The 15,796-nt window shown below is 40.1% G+C and overlaps 1 protein-coding gene across 2 annotated transcripts in view; it reads left to right on the top strand.

The window, feature by feature from the left end:
- The window catches only part of STK3 (serine/threonine kinase 3), a 144,015-nt gene that overhangs the window by 80,649 nt on the left and 47,570 nt on the right, over positions 1 to 15,796 (top strand). For both annotated transcript variants that reach the window (XM_063130989.1, XM_063130988.1), the window contains exon 10: positions 7,532 to 7,707. In XM_063130989.1, coding sequence (XP_062987059.1) covers positions 7,532 to 7,707 — 176 coding nt within the window. The remainder of the gene's footprint in view (positions 1 to 7,531; positions 7,708 to 15,796) is intronic.

Raw genomic sequence — 15,796 nt, 5'->3', positions numbered from 1 at the left:
TTTCTGTTGAATTCCACTTAATTATTTAGACAGGCTGGAGCCAGGCAACCCCGCAGTCCCCACATTCTGTATCAGTTGTAGTTCTTTTAGGTACCAGTGAACATGTCAAACTCTGAGATTGATAGATCAGAAGGGTTGCTATCCCTGTAGGTTCTTCAGAACTGCCCATTCTCCTCTGCTTGCTAGCCAGGATAGATTTTCCTCAGCCCAGCTCTGTATCTGAATGTGTAACAGAAAAGTGGAAAAGCATTTTTATTAATCTTGTTGTTAGAGTAGAATTCTCTATCAACAAAAGCAGCTTATAGATGGAGCATTTGGAACTACTCACAATTTGACGGTCTTCGTAATATTCTGAAGACAGCAGGCCCATGCATTTTGGGACTTGGCTTTGGCTGGAGCTCCTTGCAGGTTGCTTAAAATGTATAGATTGTTGGGTGGCGCAGAAAGGCTGGGGCCAGTACATAGTAAACCCACGCAATTGCAAAAATAAATGTATTTAGACAGTGAGGGAATTTTCTCCTAGCAGTGCAAAACTATCTGACATCTTTCAAAACTTTGCTAACATTAGATTGTATATATATGTTCTCCTCATCTTTCTATTTTCATGCTCAAGGACAAAATAAGTAACAATAATAAGTTTTTTATTTATGATTGCCCATACTTAGAGGCCTCTGGGCGCTTTGACAAAAAATAAGTAAAAACATATTTTTTTTCCCTAACGGATAGGGATTTGTGCCCAAATAAAGCAAAGATCTGGAACAAAACAAGCCTGTCATTCTACCCTGAAATTTAATATGCACGTTAGCAATAAATAGGAGTGTGGACTTGTGTGGTTGATCAATGAAACCAAGGTATCAGACACTGGTGAGAAAGGAAAATAAAATATGGAAGATTAAATTAAATGGGAACCTTCTATGATGACCAAACAGTTCGACTCAATTGCCTCTGTTTTTCCACAATTATTTTTGGCATTAATTTGGCAAGCCACGTCCTTAGTAAATATGATTGCTTGGTTCTCTTACACCATTTTCTGTCTTCCATGTGATTATAAAGCACTTTTCCTTGATAACTGTCATTCACCACCCCCTTTCTAGCCTTTTATGCTTTTTTGTGCTTCCCCAGTTCTGGTACGCATCTGTTTCTGCATGCCATTTATTCTCATTGCTCCTTCCTTTAGCCTGTCCTTTTATTATTATGTATTAGCTCAAGGCACAGGCTGTCTGTAAATGGAAGGAATGGAGGAAATCATTCTAGATAACAGGAATGCATGCACAATTCAGTAGTAAACACATTTGTGTTGTGCTATGCTCTCTGCCATCAAAGAATTTGAATGTTAGCACTGGAAACGTTGACAGGGCTGGGGCCAGTATATAGTAAGTTAATTTAGAATCGCAACTCAAATGGGAGTGGTAACACATGAATGCAGAAGATAGTACCAGAATTGCTGGAAGGCTGAGGGTAGCAAGGCAGGAAGTTGGATGAGCGTAGACAAGAGATCAAGGATAAGGAAGAGTAAACAGAAGGGGCATATTTTAAACATACTGCACAGATTAGTCCTTGCAGGGCTGCCATACAGAGATAGGGGGAAAGCCCAAAGGAGTGTTTTCTTATTACTGTTGGTTCTGCTGAAGCTATTCCCTGGAGATGACACTGGATGAGCTTGGGAGAACCCGTTCATTGTGCTTGAAAGTGACATTTCCAGTTAAGGCATCAAGCAGCATATAGCAAGATTGATGCACAAGACTACTGGAAGCTGACCAAAGGCATTGTGGCATCTAAATTCTAGGATCTTTCCTGTATTTCTAATCAGTTGTTCTGTTTGTGCCAGCATGGGAGCTGTCCATGGGAGCACACAAAGAGCAATGTTGTTTCAGCAGTGGCTAGGCTGTAGCTGAGCAGCTTTATAGCTGATGTTGCTACCACAGCCTTCCTGACTTGTCATTAGGGTCCTGATCCCAAGCATGATTCCTCCTAACAAGTAGGGCTCAGCAATATTTGTGGTGCTGCCAGATGAGCACTGTGCCTCTGATTCTATGCCTCTGTCCAGACACACTGCTGCCTTTGCTTTTGGAGTGCTGGGGGATGATCCTGGAGTGGGAGAATGGACAATTCAGATCAGTTTGGTTTTTCCAACAATGTGGCTTCCATCATTTTGGGTGGTGGTCTCAGGCATACGCTGACTCCCCTTGCCCCCCCCCAAACCCCCCACTAGGGCCAGTGATTGGAAGCCTATGCGGCAGGGTCTTGCTATTTACTGTTTTACTCTGTACAGCACCATGTACACTGATGGTGCTATATAAATAAATAAATAATAATAATAATAATAATAATAATAATAATTGAGATCTCATCTAGTTCTGGGGTGGTTCTGTCAGGAAGATGATGGGACACAAAAGTGATAAGCTGTCTTGACTTGGAAGATTCTTGCCAACAGGAATGCTTCATACTATTTATCTTGGATATGCGTTTTCCTTGACTGGGAAAGTAGTGACTTCCCCAAGCAAACTGTCATTTTTTTTCTCAGAATGCCTGAATATATGAAGTTCCCTTAAACTAAGTTGTCCCCAAGTATAAGGCAGGGAAGGTGGGAACTGGGCTTCAAAACACAAAACCACTCTTTTGAACCCACGTTTTTGCTCCAACACAAGTTTTGCCTCCTGTTTTAAATCTTTAATGTTTTTAACTTTTATTGTAAACTGCTCAGAGAGCTTCAGCTTTGGGGTGGTATAGAAATGTAGTTAATAATAATAATGAAGCTGCGACGAATAACATGGACAAGAATCTAATTACAGGGCAGAGGTGGGGGCTGAGCAACATGCCAAATAGCATGTTTTTCCTCTCAAAGGAGACAACAAAATGCTCATTTCACAGAAGCTGAACAGGTGATGCTCAGAGAATCACCCACCCACAGCAAAACACCCAACCACATTGACATCAAAAACAAGCAAAACCAACCCAAGCAAAACACACCCATAAAGAAAACCTAGACAAAACACAACACAATCAAGCAACCAAACCAGCTAACACACCTACACAAAAGGAAAAACACACCAAGAGCATAGGCAAAGCACCCCCTTTGCTCCCCACCCCCTCTAGCCCCACAGGATACTCCCTACCACCCCAGTTTACCCTTTGCTTTTTCCCTGGCATGCTGGGCTGCAGTCTCTCACCGTTTTTCTTTTCAAAGAATGCCCCTGAAGCCCAGAGACATGCTTGGAAATAAAGGTAGTGCTGGGGTCTAGCACTGCTTTGCAGCATGACAGCTGCTCAGTTAAAAAATAAATACAAATCTAAAAAAAATACGGGGGTGGGGACGGATGGATGATGACATCAAGGCAGGATCATTGGTGCCCATGGACACCATGTTATAGACCCCGGGTCTACTCTGGCAAAGTTGCTTTCCAAGGTCTCATGCAGAAATCTTTCCGAGACATGCTAACCTGGGATACATTTAGTGGAGATGCCACAGATTAAACCCAAGACCACCTTTGTGAAAAGTCTCTGAATTATGGCCCCTTCCAATTATACTTGGCAGGACTCAAAACAATGTTATAGCTTTTGGGGAAAGCTAGCCATCCTATTTCAGCTTAGGAGCAGGGGCTCTTAAAATGTCTCTTGTTTCTATTATAATAGTGTTAGAGCTAGAAGCATAGATTTTCTTCTCTCAAATAAATAAATAAATCCTTTAGTTTCTCTCAAGGTAAAGTAAAGTAGCAATGTGCCAATTCTTCAAATATTGTCACTCAGCAAGTTAGAGATTATCCTTTAATGTGAAACTTCTACATTTTCTGAGCATCTAATCAAGTGATGTCAGTGCAATTCTCTTGTGTATTATTATAGTAATAGAAATGAATATCAAGAAGTTAGTGAGGCATGACTTTTCCTTCCTGTAGCAATGCTAGCTATTCTTAGCAAACTTGTATTCCAAAAGATCACTTAAATAGTTTGTAAGATTACCCAGTAACATGTGTCAGAGCAATTCATTTACAATTTCCTCATGAGCCTATGATCCCTTCCCCCATTAAACGAAACTTAGAATTACTTTTTGGACTTTATGATTTTGTTGTATTGTTTGAAAAATGATTTTAAGATTCCTGAGTTATTATTATTATTATTATTTATTTATATAGCACCATCGATGTACATGGTGCTGTACAGATAACACAGTAAATAGCAAGACCCTGCCGCATAGGCTTACAATCTAATAAAGTTGTAGTAAACAATAAGGAGGGAAGGAGAATGCAAAACAGGGACAGGGAAGTGTAAACAGGCACCGGGAAGGGTGAAGCTAACAGTATAGAGTCAGAACAAACTCAAAGTTTAAAAGCTATAGGGAAAAGAAAAGTTTTTAGCTGTGTTTTAAAAGCTGTGATTGAGTTGGTAGTTCTCAGGTGTTCTGGAAGAGCATTCCAGGCATGAGGGGCAGCAGAGGAAAATGGGCGAAGCCGAGCAAGGGAAGTAGAGACCCTTGGGCAGGCAAGAAGCATGGCATCAGAGGAGCGAAGAGCACGAGCGGGGCAATAGTGTGAGATGAGAGAGGAGAGATAGGCAGGAGCTAGACCGTGAAAAGCTTTGAAGGTCAACAGGAGAAGTTTATATTGGATTCTGGAATGAATTGGGAGCCAATGAAGAGATTTCAGAAGCGGAGTGACATGGTCAGAGCGGCGGGCCAGGAAGATGATCTTAGCGGCAGAGTGGTGGACAGAGACCAGCGGACTGATGTGAGATGAGGGGAGGCCAGAGAGGAGGAGGTTGCAGTAGTCCAACCGAGAGATAACCAGTGCGTGAACGAGAGTCTTGGCAGAAGAGACAGACAAAAATGGTCGAATCCTGGCAATATTATACAGGAAGAAACGACAAGATTTAGCTACTGCCTCGATATAAAGGAGAGCGAGGAATCAAATATAAAGCCAAGTTGGTTCATGTATTGCTGCACCATAAAATCTAATCTAAACATAAAATGGTTTATTACCCAGTAGGTTGACTTCAGGGATTGAGTTGGTTTTAATATTTCTTATAAATGGTATTACATTCAAGAAGTGACAAAAACCTGCATGAAAGGGGGTAATTCCCAATCAGGATTCTGTAAAACATTTAATGCAATGTTTTGAAAATGGCATAGGTGTTAGCAAGGAATTCTTCAGAATGTTTACATTCCATAGGTGAAGGGGGTATCTTCACCCTTACGTTCTTATGGGAGGAACCATTGATGTGAAATAGTGCCGACGTGCAGACCTGTTACAAGCTGTCTCGCTGCCCCAGGTGGGAGAGAATATGCACCATAGTATTGTGCGCCTGTTACCTTGTCATCTTTGCTGCATGACCTTTTTCCAGCCATGTGGCTCTCCATAGAGCTGATGTGATGGTGGTAAAAGTAAGGAGGGCATGCGGTGAAGGAAACAGAGGACAGTGGTTGCTCTGGAGAGCCCTGGCAGTTGCTCTCTTGCAATGAATGCCACAGTGGGAGATAAGATGGCGGGGCTTTCCAGAGCATCCTTTGGAGTTGGCAAGGAAGCTGTAGTAGAGTGAGGAGGAGTGGTGCAATTTTGTGCTCCTTCCACACTGCCGCTTGATGCAGGTTCCTTAGACTGCTTCATAGGAGGGCCATCCCAGCCCATGTGAAAAACTGAAAAGTTACCATGAGAAGAAACATAGACTTCAAGCATTTTGTCTGATCTAGACCCCCTTCAGGTTTTTACATGGGCTTTGCTTTAATCAGGGGTGGGCAACTTCTACCCTCCAGATGTTTTGATTCACAAACGGGAACTGGTGATGCGAGTTATTGGTCAGAACACAAAGAAACCTGAATTATCGCTGAAACTCATTATAATTTTCTCTGCAAGCACCTGATTAATCCTTTGTATAGTATAGGACGTGCTGTGCTACAAACTTAGTACTTTCCTTTCCCACCTAGCTTTGGTGAAAAAAGTCGGAATCTTTCTTAAGGCATATCTATTACATATATTTAAACTTCTTTGTCATTCTCTTTCTTTGTTGAACTCTTAAAGAATTATATTTCTGTGTTGCGGGTTGGGAATAGGGATGTCTCACAAGCTCGTAGTCTTAGCTTTATATTTGATTCCTCACTCTCCTTTATTCCTCATATCGAGGCAGTAGCTAAATCCTGTCGTTTCTTCCTGTATAATATTGCCAGGATTCGACCATTTTTGTCTGTCTCTTCTGCCAAGACTCTCGTTCACGCACTGGTTATCTCTCGGTTGAACTACTGCAACCTTCTTCTCTCTGGCCTTCCTTCGTCTCACATCAGTCCGCTGGTCTCTGTCCACCACTCTGCCGCTAAGATCATCTTCTTGGCCCGCCGCTCTGACCATGTCACTCCACTTTTGAAATCTCTTCATTGGCTTCCAATTCACTCCAGAATCCAATATAAACTTCTCCTGTTGACCTTCAAAGCTTTTCACGGCCTAGCTCCTTCCTATCTCTCCTCTCTCATCTCACACTATTGCCCCGCTCGTGCTCTCCGCACCTCTGATGCCATGCTTCTCGCCTGCCCAAAGGTCTCTACTTCCCTTACTCGGCTTCGTCCTTTTTCTTCTGCTGCCCCTTATGCCTGGAACGCTCTTCCAGAACACTTGAGAACTACAAACTCAATCACAGCTTTTAAAACTCAGCTAAAAACTTTTCTTTTCCCTATAGCTTTTAAATATTGAGTTTGTTCTGACTCTATACTGTTTAACTTCACCCTACCCAGTGCCTGTTTACACTTCCCTGTGCCTGTTTGCATTCTCTTTCCCTCCTTATTGTTTACTACAACTTTATTAGATTGTAAGCCTATGCGGCAGGGTCTTGCTATTTACTGTGTAATCTGTACAGCACCATGTACATTGATGGTGCTATATAAATAAATAATAATAATAATAATAAGGTGATCTTGGCAGCCATAGAACTCATTGAGAGAAGCCAGAGAAGCCATGACAGAAAAAATACTATAAAATAAGTTTGTAGTATAATTATTAATTTGAATATAGTACAGCAGCCTCATTAAATTCTACTGTTCCCAGAGTTTCTTGAGGAAGTTGTCCTAGCTAAACTAAGGTTAATTATGTAGTAGAAATGTATCTTGAGTTAATGAAACTGAGCCATCAGCCGTTTACAACAGTATTTCAGTATGTTTCTGTCATTGTGATTATATGTCTTCTGCTTCTTTGTCCTGTCACCCTATTGTGTTAGCCTGTTTTCTAGGAAACAAAGATTAACACTTAGTTAGGTTGTTAATGTGAGAGCCAGTACCGTGTAGTGGCTAAGGTGTTGGGCTGGGAGTCAGGAGATCCAAGTTCTAGTCCCTACTCGGCCATGGAAACCCACTGGGTGACTTTGGGCCAGTCACATACTCTCAGCCCAACCTACCTTACAGGTTTGTTGTTGTGAGGCTAACATGGAGAGGAGGAGGATTATGTGGGTTTCTTATTTAATAAATAAATAATGGTAACTTTTGGACAGCACAATTTATTTTGAACACACTGCTCTTTTCTTTTTAGTTTTAACTAACATCTTCTAATTTTCAAACTAGGAAATGCTACATCACCGCAGGCTCAGCGGCCTTCATTTATGGACTACTTTGATAAACAAGATTCCAAGAATAAAGGCCATGAAAACTGCAATCAAAATATGCATGAATCCTACCACATATCGAAGAATGTTTTTCCTGATAACTGGAAGGTTCCCCAAGATGGCGATTTTGATTTTGTAAGTACTTCCGTATAGTTCATTTTTGTAACATGGTATTTGTATATTTTGGTGCAGTATTTCTAAATGGGACAAACATAATGCACAGGATTCCTAGGAGTGCATCCATCTCCTCAAAATATAGCCGTATGTCAAGATGATATAATCCCAGCATGCAGTTTACTGTTGTTGTTTTGCTAGTTTTTTTTCAAGCGTATTGTTTTTTCAAGCTTATTGCTAAATCCTGTTATATATACTGTTTATTGCAATCCAGTGGCCCCTTCTCCCTGCATTGGAGCATTACATCATTTAATAGGAGGTTGAGTCTTGCTAAGTAGAAGTAGCCTAGGCTCTCTTTGATGTCCTGTCTTTGAATGAGTCCCTCTTTTACGTGGGAGACAATCTGATACTTTTACCCCACCCCCACCCCAATGCTCTTAAACATAAGCCATATTCCGGCAGTCCCTGTTGTGTATGTCTGTGGATGGGAGCTTTGTTACTAGATTGTTCTTTTCTGGATTGTATGGATTAGGAAACAGTCTGTGAACTGGCATGAGCTATTGAAAACTCCTTGGAAACATTTGGTTATATCCAATTGTGTCCCCTGCACTGATGGAAGGCCCTTTGATTCATCAGAGGCTTCTGTTAACAGAAGGGGTGGGGAAGAAGGGGATTTTCACTTACTCTCCTTTTTCTCTACAGCCCCATGTACCAAGGGGTTGGGGGGACCTTTGGAACAGTGTGAGAAATAGTGCAGGGACTTCAGACGAAAGGAGGAATATGCAAAAATCATCTCCTCACTCCCCATTCACAGATGTCTCCACTGGGTCAAAGTACTTTATGTTGTCAGAGGGACACAACTCGATACAACTGAGTGATCCCAAAGAAGGTGTTTCCTAATCAGATAGAAGCACCTAGTATGTCCTAACATGGTTCTCTGATGTTTTTCTATAAAGTAGTCTTTCCCCTGCCCTATGATTCACCTATTTTTTTCATTCTTTCTACCACTGAATTAAGGATGCGTCTGACCCTTTGCTATCAGAAGTTTGAATGTTTGTGAACATCTTATGACATCACAATGCCGTTCCTAGATAGGGATAGCCTTGCCACGGTCATTCATGCACTGCCTCACGATAAGACTACTGTAATGTGCTCTATGTGTGGCTACCCATGTGTGTGGCTTGGAAGCTGCAGCTAGTGCAGAACACAGCAACTAGGGTGCTCACAGGGACACCTAGCTCTGCTCATATAAAACCTCTGTTAAAAGAGCTGCACTGGCTGCCTATTAGCTACTGAGCCACATACAAGGCTATGTTGTCATCCTACAAAGCCCTTAACAACTTGAGACCAGCATACCCGCCTTCCCTTATATGCAACCGGATGACAGTTACGATCCTCAGAGGAGGTCTTGCTGGCCATTCCGAAACGAACGGAATGTTGCCATGAAGAACCTTGGTGGTGGGCTTTCTCTGTAGCGCCATCCACTCTCTGGAAAATCCTCCTTCATGCGGTTCAGGAGGCGGAAAACATAACATCTTTTAAATGCCTCCTGAAAACATACCTTTTCACACAGGCTTTCCCTGAATTTTAATTTAGCTGGTTTTATATTGCCTGTTAAATTTATCTATACTTGTTATATGTAATGGTTTTAATTGTGTACTGCCCAGAGAGCCTTGGCTGATGGGCGGTATAAAAATATAATACATAATAAATAACTTGGAAGGGCTGTGAGCTGGCAGAAGGCAGTTTGCTAAGTTTTAGCTAATTTTACTGATTAATAATTTATTTGTATTGACAAGTATAACTATATGAAAGTCTAAATTCAGGCTACATATGGAAAGGTTGAGTTAAGTCAGTGTATGAAGTATAATGATTAAATAATACCTTTATTTTTGAGATGGCGACCTTCTTGAATGAAAGTACAACAGCCTTCTTTAATTATTTTCATTGCTGCACTCTGTGGCTCTTCCTATGAAGGGTCACATCGTAACAATTCTTCTATACAGTATAGCCTGAGAAAGTTCTATATATTTTCTATAAAGTATTTGAATGCAGGTTCATTTCTCAGATTAAAATGCAATGGGAAAATGTTATAGATAGCATTGGCTAGTCACTTGCTGAAGAATAAATCACTTGTGGAGCATGCATTTCATACTTTTCTAAAGTAGACATTAATTTTTTAGATTGCTGACGTACAGTCTCTAAATAATTCATAAAAATTATGAATAATGGATAGCTTTCAGTGGTGAAGAACTCTGCTCTATCTTTTTTGTTGAAATTTGATTTAATGGGACCCAGTTAAGGATGTTATTAGTGAATGCAACTAGGAATGACTAATTTTCTATCTTCTTAAAGAATAGGCTTTGCAGTTTAAATTCCAAATTGTAAAAATGAACCAGCATTCAGTATGATTCTAGCTGTACAGGATAATGTAATTGTTTTCGGCAAGATATATGTAAATACATGTCACTCCTTATATGGAAGTTGCTGTAATAATTCCTTCAAATAACAAAATGCTGAGTTTCAAACAATTCCCCCGGATCAACTAACTAATATGAGGGTTGGTCAAGAAAAAGAACCAGAGTATTGGCCCATGAGGATAATACATGGACTAAAAAACCCCCAAAATGCATTTATCTGCATGCTCCTTTGCCTTTTAAGGCTGTATTTTGTTGATGTCTCCTCATCTCCTTATTGCTGTAAATTAATAAAAGAATTCCAAGTAATGTGTATTCTAGAATCTGCTGAAAAAGAGCAATTACCAGTAGGGTAGCCTAGGGTGTTTTCATTATAGGTAAGAATTAGGTTGTCTATATATTCTGAACTTATCTCCAGTCTGCTATTCTGGGTGTTTGTTTTCAGGAGCAAACAGTGAATAAAGAAGTTATTCTAGAAAAGTTATTCTAAACTTACCTACAGATTGCTTCTACGTGTAACCGTAGAACATAAGAGTCTTGCTGGATTAGACCAAAGGTCTGGCTTCCTGTTTCCTACAGTGGCCAGTCAGATGGGCTTCTGGGAAGCCCACAAGCAGCGATATGAAGGCAATAGTCATCTTCTACTTTTGCTCCCAAGTGCCTGCTATTCATCAAACATGGAGATATCATATAACCATCATGATTAGTAGCCATTGATAAGAGGTATCCTTGGCACATTTTTCTAACACCATTTTAAAGCCACGTGAGCTAGTGACTTACATGTAGATCACTACATCTTGTGGCAGCTGATTCCATAAATTAGTCAAATGCTGTGTCTAGATGCACTTCCTTTTGTTTATCCTGAATAAACAGTATCTAACAGCATTTTACAACATATGCTAAGTTGGTTTGTTTTTTAATGGACTCCAGAACTGTTGTTGTTAAATGGATACTGTTGTTTTTATATTTTTGATGGTTTTAAATTTTGTATACTTTTTAATGTTTACTGTTTTTAACTTTTGTAAACTGCCCAGAGAGCTTCGGCTATGGGGTGGAATATAAATTTAATAAATAAATAAGAAAAAATCTCCTACTGTTCAGCTTCATTGGGTGACCCTGGGTTCTTGTAGGATGAGAGACACACAAATAAAAATCTCTTTCCACACCATCCAGAATTTTATAGACCTATATGACATGGGTCCCCAAACTTTGGGACTTTGGGGCACATTTGAGAAACTGCTGTAGCACTAGCACAAAATGCACACTATGGAGAATGTGTCTAGACATATAAAAGCTGCTGTAGAGGCTAGCTAGTCAAAAGAGATGGTGGAGGTAGAAATTGCAAGGCTAGAGGCTGGAAGGGAGGGGAAAATAGCAAGGCAAAGGGGTAGAAAGGAGATAAAGAGTGAGACTAGGGGCTAGGAGGGAGGGACAGCAATATAAAGAAGTGTGGGGAGACAAAAAGTGAGGCGAGATAGAGAGAGGGCAAAAGTGGGGACAAAAAGCAACTCCTGTTGTACAGCTGATCAGTGGCAGGTTCAGGAATTGGAAGGAAGACTTTTTAAAACTAAAAATACATTTTTTGAAGGGATGCCATTGGAGGTTCCTGCTGGTGCCATGGCATCCATAGGCACTGCGTTGGGGACCTCTGCTCTATCATGTCCCTACTAACTTACATTTTTTATATAATAAAGAGCCTTTTCTCCTAGGGAAGGGGGTTCCAGGCCACTAACCTTGCCTTTTTCTGCACCTTTTCCAGCTCCACATTATCCTTCTTGAGAAGGGTGTGATCAGGTCTGTACACAGTTTTCAAAGTGTGGGCATACTACAGATTTGTATATTGTGACACTTTTGTAAAAGCTAAAATTTTGCTGATCAGCTAGATCCAACTCCTAGCTCTCCCTTCCCGTATAGCCAGTTATCAAGTGTTTAGCTTTTTCAAAAGGGTTATCAACACACAGCTTTAGCTACTGGATTAGAAAGGGCAACCGCATATGCAGTACAGTTGCAGCTAATGTTCCCAATCCAGGTCGCAATGTGTACCTACCTGTAGGGCCACTAACTGGATTAGGGTGGGAGTTCATACTTCAGTTCCCTGACCTACAGTTCATTATATTCATTGTTCTGTTTTGTTTTGTTTTGTTGACTTTGGGCTTTCATATATCATTCAGAAGTCTGTGTGTCCTAAGGAGCAGTTTTAATACAATTATTATTTTTGCATTATTGCTTTAGCAGCTGGATCAGACCATATGGGGGGGGGGGGGAGAGGGAGAGAGAGAGAGAGAGAGAGAACGAACTTTCCCTAATGGCTAATAACACAGGCATTAGTACTAGGAATTGGTTTAATTTGGAAAGATAACTTAAAGCCTCATTAGTGATGATTGAGTCAATTAGCTTAACAGCATCTAAGTGTTAAGTGAAGTAACTCTTTTTTCTGGATAGGATAACTCAGAAAAATAGAAAAGGCAAATATATTTTTCCTCGGTGCCAATGGAAAGATTTGTGCCTTTGCTAACATACTTTCAAATAGGTCTGGTATCCAGATTGTTTAGCATTAAACACAGAACATGTAGATCATGTGTCACCATTACACTGTTGTTTAAAGTACATTTTTAGTGCCTTGAACATTTTCTTTAAAGCCATCTGTTACTATCTACAACAAATAATTTAAAGCTTAATAATTCCTTAAAATGATGACTTTGCAGACAACAGGTGTTCAATTAGCATTACAAAATCTAAATGTGACAACTTACTTGGTTTGCTTGAACTGTCCACTGTTTTCTTAAGTTCAGACATAATGGGAAACTCCTGGTAAGTTTAAAAACAGAGGTTATAGCCTCCAATCTCATCATGGTGGCACAAGAAGAAGAAAAAAAGAGTGCAAACTCAGGGCTTTGCACATAATGTTAATCCATAGTTTATAGCGTTGCATCAAAAACAACATGGTGCAAGAAGCTAAAAGGCCAGAAAGAGAAGCAACAGACAAGACATTTTCAAAAGACAAGCTGGCAGAGGACTGTGTCCTTGCTGATAATTTCAAGTACCTATGTAACTTTCCCTCCCCCCATCCCTACCCCCTGGATGAAAACAAAGGTCTGCAGCCACTGAAATGTCCTCATACTGTTGCTGTAAAGATTGGTAAAAAAACGTAAGAAGTGCTATGCTGGATCAGACCAAGAATCCATCTTTGAGCTGGGATTTGTGGGTGGAATGTAAATGTTCAGGTTGGGATTGTACATAAGGGTGTTGGTATGGCATTTGGGCACAATAATGTACTGATGGTGGTGGTAGAATATTGCTGTACATGTTGGGGAGTTATTATAAAACTTCCTGACTGTTAGAGCAGTACGACAATGGAACCAGTTACCTAGGGAAGTCATGGTCTCTCCCACATTAGAGGCCTTCAAGAGGCAGCTGGACAAGCATCTGTCAGGGATGCTTTAGGGTGGATTCCTGCATTATGCAGGGGGTTGGACTTGATGGCCTTGTAGGTCCCTTCCAATTCTGCTATTCTATGATTCTATAGGAGGAATGGGTTGTAGCATCCAATGCCTCTGAATATGGTGAAGGGGTTGTATGCTGACTGGGTGGCAAAGCAAAGTCTAAGTTCTTTGTGGTTTTCTTTCTCAGCCTCACTGCTCACTATGCATTAGTAAGTGGTACTTCCAGTGCTGGTGCATCCTGTGGCTATGCTGTTTGACAAGCAGCTTGGCCATGACCTCCCTTGTTTTCCTCCTCTCCAGGGACAGTTTCCTCCTATGGTCCCTTTGCTGTGAATTTAAATAAGAACTGTGTAATAATACATGGACATAGACTAAGATAGGAAAGGCAGTCACCACTGACCAAAGCTAATGTCAGAAAACGTACTTTGAAAGAAAGTATGGAAAAAAGATTTATGGACTAAAATGAAACAAATGTATTGGTATGTGATATGGAGTACAGCACCAATGAAATCAATTTCAGCAAAAACTAGGGAAACTACTCTGAAAGTAGTACATGGATGGTATATGACGCCTCTCAAACTAAACTATATTTATCATACTTGTTGGAAGAGATGTGGGAAGAAAGGAACCTATTTCCATATATGGTGGCAGTGCCCAGTGGTGAATTAATTTTGGTTGCAGGGTTGCAAAGAGGCTGAAAAAATATATAACAAAACAGGTGGTTGATTTCTCACTGACATTTGGTCTTTTGGCAATCTATGAGGGAATAAATAAACGGTTCCTTCACAGCAAATTACTATCATTTATGTGGGTAGCAGCTAGATTGGAAATTGTGGTGGCATGGAATTGAGACCAACCAATTGAAACCTCTCCCTTTGAACTAATACATTATGGAATCTTGCATTGATGGAGAAGTTAACCAAGCAAATAAAGAGCACAAGACTCCATCAAAGTGAAAATAACGTTTATAATTATAATTTATAATTTATGGCATCATTTTATTGAGTTTGCAAATACAAATAAAAATGCAACTTGTCTACCGGGAACTACCAGGTACCTTATGGAAAGACTTGCTAAGCTAATAATAATAATAATAATAATAATAACAACAACAACAACAACAACAACAATTTTATTTGTTACCTGCCTCTCCCTCCGGATTGAGGCAGGGTACAACACAGCTCCTTCACTGGTTTTAAAAATGATAGATGTCAGTAGTTCTTAAAGTAATTTTGTACTACTTTTGATTGATTTTTTTGGGGAAAGAATTGATTAATAGTTGAGATTTGTTATATCAATTAAATTCAAATCAAATTAAATGAAAGAAAGAAAACTTCGAGTGTTCTTGGAAAGCGATATTTCCTGTGCACCTTGGAGAAATCCATAGAAAGTTGATCTGCTCTCCTCATCGAACACATGACTCATATAATAGGAGGGGGGCCCATCTCTGCCATTCTTTGGTTCTTCTAGTTGTGCTATTAATGTGGAGTCAGTGGGCATCTCCTCCTGTGGTGGAGGTTCCATGATGCACTTCAGGAGGGAATTTCAACAATCCACACCATGGGTTGCCATTACATGTGACTTAGGCCAATAACAAGCCAGATTTCAACAAACCATACCATAGCCAGTAGGCTTGTAAAGGCTAGTGGCCAGCCTACATATGTTTAGTTGCATAATAGGTTTATAATTCATGAATATTTTAAGGACTATATTAATAAAGAAAATGGTGATAATGGTGAGATGAAACAGCACAGTTATATTTATCCTTGTTGCCTTGGTAACTAATTGTTCATATTAATACAACCCATGTGTATCGCTCAGTAGCCTTCTACTTTCAGGGACAGCTTTGAAATGTTGGTAACTAAACCAAAGATGTGAAGAGTTTTCCCTACACTTTGGAGAAAGCGGGTTTTGGGATGCAAGCTGCTAACAGTCTAGCATGAGCCTAGTTCTGAAAGTGGGTAGTTTCCATTTTATGTGAACTTGTGTTAGGCCATCCTGTGCATTGTTCATGTTTCCCAGCTGGTTTTGTTATTTAAGTTGCTGCTTTTTTGTATGTGCTGTGTTTTGTATCCTCTTTACATTTAAAAATATTCTTCCAAATCATCTTTTGAAAGTGTTTCCTGAATGCACACACTTGTAGGCATAATATCTATATGTAAATTGTTATACCATGGTAGTACCAATAGTTTAGTGGTTGTAGTTACATAGTCCTTATACTGTTAAAGGCTTAGATTAGTATATTTTCTT

The sequence above is a fragment of the Elgaria multicarinata genome, chromosome 7, assembly GCF_023053635.1.
Source record: "Elgaria multicarinata webbii isolate HBS135686 ecotype San Diego chromosome 7, rElgMul1.1.pri, whole genome shotgun sequence".
NCBI lineage: Eukaryota > Metazoa > Chordata > Lepidosauria > Squamata > Anguidae > Elgaria > Elgaria multicarinata.
Note: the sequence above shows the minus strand (reverse complement) of the source record. Positions and strands in the feature narration are given on the sequence as shown.